General features: G+C 40.4%; 1 protein-coding gene across 1 annotated transcript; it reads right to left on the bottom strand.

The window, feature by feature from the left end:
• Positions 1–5,444: 5,444 nt before the first annotated feature.
• LOC145104578 (uncharacterized) lies at positions 5,445–6,569 on the bottom strand. The gene has a single exon (XM_079041801.1). It carries the CDS (start codon positions 6,567–6,569, stop codon positions 5,445–5,447), a length of 1,125 nt encoding a protein of 374 aa, XP_078897927.1.
• Between the last annotated feature and the right edge of the window lie 1,218 nt (positions 6,570–7,787).

Here is a 7,787-nt window from a genome sequence, read left to right as displayed (position 1 = left end):
ACTTCCGCAGTAATATGGAAACCATAGTAGTGCTTAGGTGCATTCCTAACCCTTGTGGAACGCCTCAGAGGTACAGATTCGTCAATTGGATCAACAGGAGTTTCCTCCTCAAGTTAACTGCTAGGGTTTGAGGTTCCTTCACCAGTTGACTCTTGAATTTCTTCAAGGTCAATTTGCCTCCCACTGTTTCCTTGGCTTATGAACTCTCTTTCTCGAAAGACACCCCTCCTTGCTACAAAGACCACATTCTCACTAGGTCTGTAGAAGAGGTAACCAAAGGATTTCTATGGGAAGCCGATGAAAATACACCTCTCACTTCGAGGTTCGAGCTTGTCGTGAGTCTCGCGTCTCACGAAAGCCTCACAACCCTAAACTTTAATGTGGGCTAGATTAGGAACTTTTCCAGTCCACATCTCGTGAGGTGTTTTGGCAACCTTCTTTGTAGGGACCAGATTAAGGATATGGGCGGCAGTCTCTAAGGCATACCCCCAAAATGAGATTGGTAGCTTAGCTCGACTCATCATGGAACGAACCATGTCCAACAATGTTCGATTACGCCTCTCAGCTACACCATTCAACTGTGGTGTCCTGGGAGGTGTCAATTGTGAGACAACCCCACATTCCCTCAGATAGTCGAGGAACTCAGTACTAAGATACTCACCACCGCGATCGGATCGAAGCATCTTAATGTTCCTGCCCAATTGATTCTCGACTTCCTGTTTAAACTCTTTAAACCTTTCGAAAGTCTCTGACTTATGCTTGATTGAGTACACATATCCATATCTACTATAATCATCTGTAAAAGTCACATAATAACGATTAGCATCACTTGTGGCAGTTTTGAAGGGTCCACACACATCCGTGTGCACTAGATCCAACAAACATTCACCCCTAGCACAAGAACCTGTGAAGGGTGACTTTGTCATTTTTCCAAGTAAGCATGATTCACAACTATCATCCGACTTTAGGTCAAATGATTCCAAGACTCCATCCTTTTGGAGTTGGCCTATGCGTTTCTTGCTTACATGTCCAAAACGACAATGCCATAATGATGCCTTATCCAAGTTATTATCATTAGTAGAATCAATACACAACATATTATTTCCTAAATCATCTACAACAGACACAACTTCATACACACCATTACAAGGTAATGCTTTAAAATAAAACACATTATTAAAGAAAGCATTTATTCCACCAATTTCATTATCAAAGGAAAATGTAAAACCTTGTTTGTACAAAGCATGAAAGGAAATAACATTTCTTGCCATTTCTGGCGAATAACAACATTTATTCAAATCTAAAGTAAACCCACTACTTAGCAACAACGTATAAACTCCAATCTTGGTGACAGGTGAAACTTTCCTATTTTCCATGATCAAGTTTATCTTTCCATGCTCCACATTCTCACTTCTTCTTAGTCCCTGCAAATTAGAACAAATATGAATACCGCAACCGGTATCAAGGACCCAAGAGTTAGAATAGGGTGAGTTATTAGATAAGATAGTGTAAATACCTGCATGGTTGGGTTTAACTTTCCCATCCTTCAAATCTTGCTGGTACTTTGGGCAGTTCCGCTTCCAGTGCGCCTTTTCGTGGCAATAGAAGCATTCAGCCTCTTTGGGATCAGAAGCAGGTGTAACGAAACCTTTCTTGGTTCCGCTAGAAGAGGAGCCATCAAGGGTCTTACCCTTGGTACCCTTCATTGGGTTCTTCCTCTTCTTCCCTCTACCTTTCCCGATTGCCAGGACAGGTGCTGAGTTTGGAGTAGTAGTAGGAGTGGTCACAACCGACTTACCTTTAAGACCTGATTCTGCAGTCTTTAGGAGTCCTTGAAGTTTGCTAAGTGTAACTTCCTCCTTGTTCATGTGGTATGTCATGCAGAATTGATCATAACACAAAGGTAAGGAGTGCAAAATAATATCTATTGCTAACTCCTCTGGGAAGTTCACATTCAACTTCATCAATCGGTCCACAAACCTTTGCATTTTCTGCATGTGGCCCGTGATGGGTTTACCATCTTTCATTCGGGTTGTGATCATAGAGGAGATGATTTCGTATCGCTCTTGACGAGCACTCTGATGGTAGCGGTCCATCAAGTCCTGGTGCATCTCAAAAGGATAGTAGTCCTCATAGGACTTTTGGAGCTCGGCTGTCATAGTGGCCATCATGATACATGCCACTTTTGTAGCATCTCTTTCATGTGCATCATATTCAGCAAACTCCTCAGGAGTAGCAGTTGGCTCAGGTACCTTAAGCTCCTTGTCGAGAACATATTCCTTGTTCTCGTATCGAGTGACCATCCTGATGTTTCTGATCCAGTCAGTAAAGTTGGATCCATCAAAGATGACTCTCCCACAAAGGATCATGAGAGAGAAGGAGCCAGTAGGATTTGAGCCAGGAGCAGCATTGTTGGAAGACATCTGAAAAGAAGAAAACAAGTTTAGTTTAGATATTGAGATAGTCCTTAATAAAACACCCAAATGTAATATTAAGGCTAAGATCCAATCACAATATATTATAACTTAGAAGAGGGATGCCGTAATCCAAGCTATAACATATTTGAAAGGTAGGTGAATGACGATTCACCAATTTCCACCATGAAAACGAAATATAAATTATTAGGTTTTATTTGGATTTTTTTAGAAATTCCTAGATTCTTTTGAGATTCATTGAACTTTTCAATGGCATGTTTTAATCTCGAGTGTGCCCTTCATGTTTTGTGACTGGGATACCGAGGATCACAAAACAAGGTGTGAAGTAACCATGCAAATCACTTGGTGTCCGTAATGTTTTTCCCTCAATCAATGTGCCGGTTAACCACACGCGCTCCACCGACCAATGAAAAACCTTAAGTCACCCTTTGCCTACCTTGTTAAGTCCAAGTTAGTGTGCCGGTTAACCACACACGCTCCACCAACGACTTAATCAAAGTGCAAAGTGTAATTTCATGGGTTAGCACCTTATTCACATTTTCCTAAAGTAACTAAGATTGGGAATTTTATAAAACATTTAGTTACTTTATAATAATCATTATACTTTTTAATGAGAATTTTAAGTCACTGTCCTACCCGTTCGGTTAACGACCCTCCACCAGTCAAGGAAGCGGTGGGTGAGAGTGGACACCCATTAAGCTGCCATTTTATAGGCAACAACCTTATACCCCCCTTATAGACCGGCTTCGTGAATGAGGCCTACTAACGGTAAACGACTTGATCTTATAGATATATATATATTATTAAACTTATAATATTATAAAGTATAAGGGTTGAATTTTAACTTTTAAAATTCTAGGGGTTGGAACTAAAGTTAATAAGATGATTTTACATGTTCCAAAACTTGAGGGCAAGTTTTGTAACTTTCAAAACTCTTCAATTCATAACTTATGAGATTAATTGGTTCATTAAAATGAGTGAATCTTCATTTTATGTAACCTATGTGTTTCTTTAATGGACATTAAAAGATAAACTTTTGGTAATCCATAACTTGAGGACAAATCATGGATTCCATTAAAACACATAATGATCAAGAATTAAAACTAGCAAGAAGTTACACATAATTCCTATGATCATCTAAACTCATAAGAACATGAATATGAATATCAAAATTTCAAGAACACATAAAATCATGGAATTTTGATATTAGCCATTGTAAATGGATTAGAACAACCATTACACCATCTAAAACAAGTTTAATAACACCAAAACAGTTTAGGGTAATGTTTCTAGTCCATTTCCAGCAGCAAAAGTCAAAAAACTGCATTCTGAGGCTCCTACTCGTGGAATGCACGAACCTACTCGACGAGTAGGATGAATTTGGTCATGAACTCGGCGAGTCCCCCCATGGACTCGGCGAGTTCATCATGCAGACAGCAACAAAATCGACTTTTTTCACTATTTTGCATCAAGTATCAACAAACAAGCCTAGGCTCTGATACCACTGATGGGTTTTGAGCAATTCTAACACTCCTAAGTGTACATGCAACCCTAGAAAACCCTGGATCTATGTTTGTCTAAAATACATGCAAAATACTTTTTCCAAGGTTCATAAACCTATCTATCATACATGGGGAACTTTATAATATAAAAGATAGTTAGAAATACATACCTTGTAGTTGTTATGATTCCTTGAAACCTTGAGAGCCTAGCACCCCAAGTGTGATGCCTCAAATGCTTCACACAACACCAAATGCTTTTGGAGTAAACTTGAGAGAAGTGTAACACTTGCAAAAATCGGCCAAGCCCTCTTGTAACTATGTGTAGCCGATTTTGGTGGAGAACATGTTGCTTATATAGTGTGTCACATCTAGGGTTACACCATGTAAACCCTAATGTGGCATGACTCTTAATTTCCATGACCCATGGGTTTGTAACTCCCATGGAGCCTCCATGGAGCATCCAATGGGTTTAACCCAACTTGATAATCCATGGAGCCTTTTAGCCCACTATACAAGTTATGGATGATTTACATAATCAACCCATATATTTAATTAGTCATCTTTTGATCACTTAATTAATCCTAGATTAATTCTTGATCAATACTAATTAAATAACACTATTAATATATTAGAACTTATAATATATTAATAAACCACAAGTGTTATTTTTCTCATTTAGTCTATCCAAATGCATGATGCCATGCAACCCAAATGGACCATGCCGGGTCGGGTCAAGTACATACCAGAAATAGTTATGGACTTAGACACCTTATCCAATAGTTACATAATCCAAATGGCATTCTACGGTATGCGAAAGTGCCAAATGGACATGTAAATGTCGTCTTTTCTTGGTCTTCCGGTGCCACCGGGATTTGGTGAAAACCGAAGTACCCGTCTAGACAACAATAATGCGATTTCCCGGCCAACCTTTCTAATATTTGGTCAATGAAAGGTAATGGAAATTGATATTTTCTTGTGCTTGCATTGAGTTTGCGGTAGTCAATGCATACTCTCCACCCGTTTTGCACACGGGTGGGGACCATCATACCTTTGTTGTTCTCGACTACCGTGATCCCCGTCTTCTTTGGAACGACTTGGATCGGGCTCACCCACTTGCTATCCGAGATTGGATAGATCATTCCCGCATCTAGGAGCTTCAAAATCTCTTTCTTGACCACTTCCATCATTGGCGGATTCAACCTTCTTTGCGCATCTCTACTTGGTTTGCATTCATCCTCCATTAAAATTTTGTGCATGCAAGTGAAGGAGCTCAAACCTTTGATATCTGCAATCATCCAACCCATGGCTTCTTTATGCTCCCTCAACACCTTGAGGAGTTGCTCTTCTTCACATTCGGTTAAGTGAGTTGAAATGATGACCGGAAGAGTCTCTTTGTTTCCTAAGTACGCATACTTCAAATGTTGAGGAAAGACCTTCAATTCTAATTCCGGAGGTTGAACAAGGGAGGGTGGCAGTCTTGTGTGAGTTCGAGGTAATTCAATTTGCTTCACACTAAATTGAGTGGTCTTCTGATCTCCAAATTGTTAACCAATCTTTCAACTTCGGGGTCTAGTGAGTAGAGTTTCAACTTCTTGGCTAACTTTCCACAATCAAACCCTTTGCTCAAAACCATCCCCAACACGTCACCATTAGACAACTCGAACAACTCTTGGGTTAATGGTTCAATAACGTCAACAAAACACAAGGATGAAACATCACTAGGATATCTCATAGCATCATAAATGTTAAAACTTATTGTCTCACCATCAAACTCCATTGTTAAGCTTCCCGCATACACATCGATCTTTGTTCTAGCCGTCTTCAAAAATGGTCTCCCAAGTAAAATTATACCCGACTTTGAGGACACTTGTTCATCTAGATCAATCACATAGAAATCCACCAGGAAGACCAATTGGTTTACTTGCACTAGGACATCTTCCAAAACACCTCTAGGAAAGACACTTGATTTATCCGCAAGAGAGATTATGACACCGGTTTCACTTAAAGGTCCAACATTCAATGATTCATACACTGAATAGGGCATGACATTAATAGAAGCACCAAGGTCAAGCATGACACTAATAAAAGTGACATCTCCTATCTTGCAAGGAACGGTAAACATTCCCGGATCTTTGCACTTGGGTGGAAGCTTCCTTTGTAAAACCGCGGATGCGTTTTCATTCATCGAAATTTTCTCATTTCCCTTCAACTTCCTCTTGTTGGTACAAAGTTCTTTCAAAAACTTTGCATATCTTGGGATTTGCTTGATTGCATCAAGTAGAGGGATGTTCACTTCCACCTTTCGGAAGGTGTCCAAAATCTCTTTCTCCTCCATTTTCTTCTTCGAAGTTGCAAGTCGGGAGGGGAATGGCGGTTGAGTGGCTATGGGGGTCACTAGAGGGGTTGTCTTCTTTGGAACTCCGGCTTGTGCATCATTCTTGACCATAGGTTCTTCAAGGGGAATGACTTCTATTTCTTCCTCTTCATCCCTTGGCTTCTTCTTTGAACTACTTTCCCCGGTTTGTTTGCCACTTCTCAAGGTCACCACATTGACATTTGGATTCTTTTCGGTTTGGGAAGGGAGTTTACCATGGGACTCCAACTTGATTATGGATGTAACTATATCTCCCATTTGTGCTTCAAGGTTGGAGATACTAGTTTTTGTCTCTTTTTGGAATTGTTGGGTACTAGTGGCTAGGGATTTGACAATGTCTTCAAGGGACATTCCGGAGCTACTTGGTTGGGATTGAGGAGGTTGTTGGTGGTGTGGTTTGGGTTGATAATGTGGTTGTGGATGTTGGTAGTGAGGTTGTGGTAGTGGGTAGGAAGGTCTAACCAATGCATTTTAAGGCAATGGCCTTGGGTTGTAGCTCATGTTGGGATTTGGCTTCCAACTTTAATTGTAAGCATTTTGGTAACCGGATGGCTTGTTGTGGTAATTTTGGAACTCTCCTGTGGCATTTACATGTTCCGCATCTTCTTGAAGAATGGGACACATATCCGTAGAATGTCCCATTGTTGCACATATCCCACAAACCATCACTTGTGGAGTTTGTCCCATGGCTAGATTTTGGACAACGGAGGTTAGATCTTTGATTTGAGCCTAGAGGTTCGATGATACCACTTCATTGACTTTGTGTTGTGTATCTCTTTTCATGTCTTGGCGCGGGCCAAAGTGTTGGGAGTTTGCGGCTATGGTGTTGAAAAGTTGTCTTGTTTGTTGTGGAGTTTTACTAAAGACATCTCCACCACTTGAGGCATCAACTAGTCTTCTCTAAATTGGTAACAATCCCTCATAGAAGTGTTGAATGAGGAGTTGTTCCGGAATTTGGTGTTGTGGGCAACTATAACACAAATTGTTGAGTCTCTCCCAATAATCATGAAAAGTCTCATTTTGACCTTGGCGAATTCCACAAATCTCATTTCTAAGACTTGAGACTCTTGAATCGGGATAGAACTTATCAAGAAAAGCTCTTACCATGTCGGTCCATGAGTTGATCGACCCCGGGGGAAGATAGAATAACCAATCCTTTGCTCTATCAGTCAATGAAAAGGGGAATGCCCTTAGCTTGATTTGGTTATCGGTTGACCTTTGTGGCTTCATTCTAGTGCAAATAATGTGGAACATCTTCAAAATGCTTATGTGAGTCTTCATTCTGCAATCCATGAAAAGTTGGGAGGTGATGGACTAAACTTGACTTCAATTCCGAACCTCCTTCCAAAACCGGGTAATTGATACCGATTGGAGTTTGCGTAACATCGGTTTCCATCATTTGCCTCAAAGTTCTTTCGGGAGCTTCTCCTTCGTCCGCCATTGCAATTGGTTAAAAAACGGGTGGATTTTGTTGTA

This window comes from Lactuca virosa, chromosome 4, assembly GCF_052849685.1.
Source record: "Lactuca virosa cultivar CGN04683 chromosome 4, Lactuca_virosa_CGN04683_v6, whole genome shotgun sequence".
NCBI classification, from domain to species: domain Eukaryota; kingdom Viridiplantae; phylum Streptophyta; class Magnoliopsida; order Asterales; family Asteraceae; genus Lactuca; species Lactuca virosa.
Note: the sequence above shows the minus strand (reverse complement) of the source record. Positions and strands in the feature narration are given on the sequence as shown.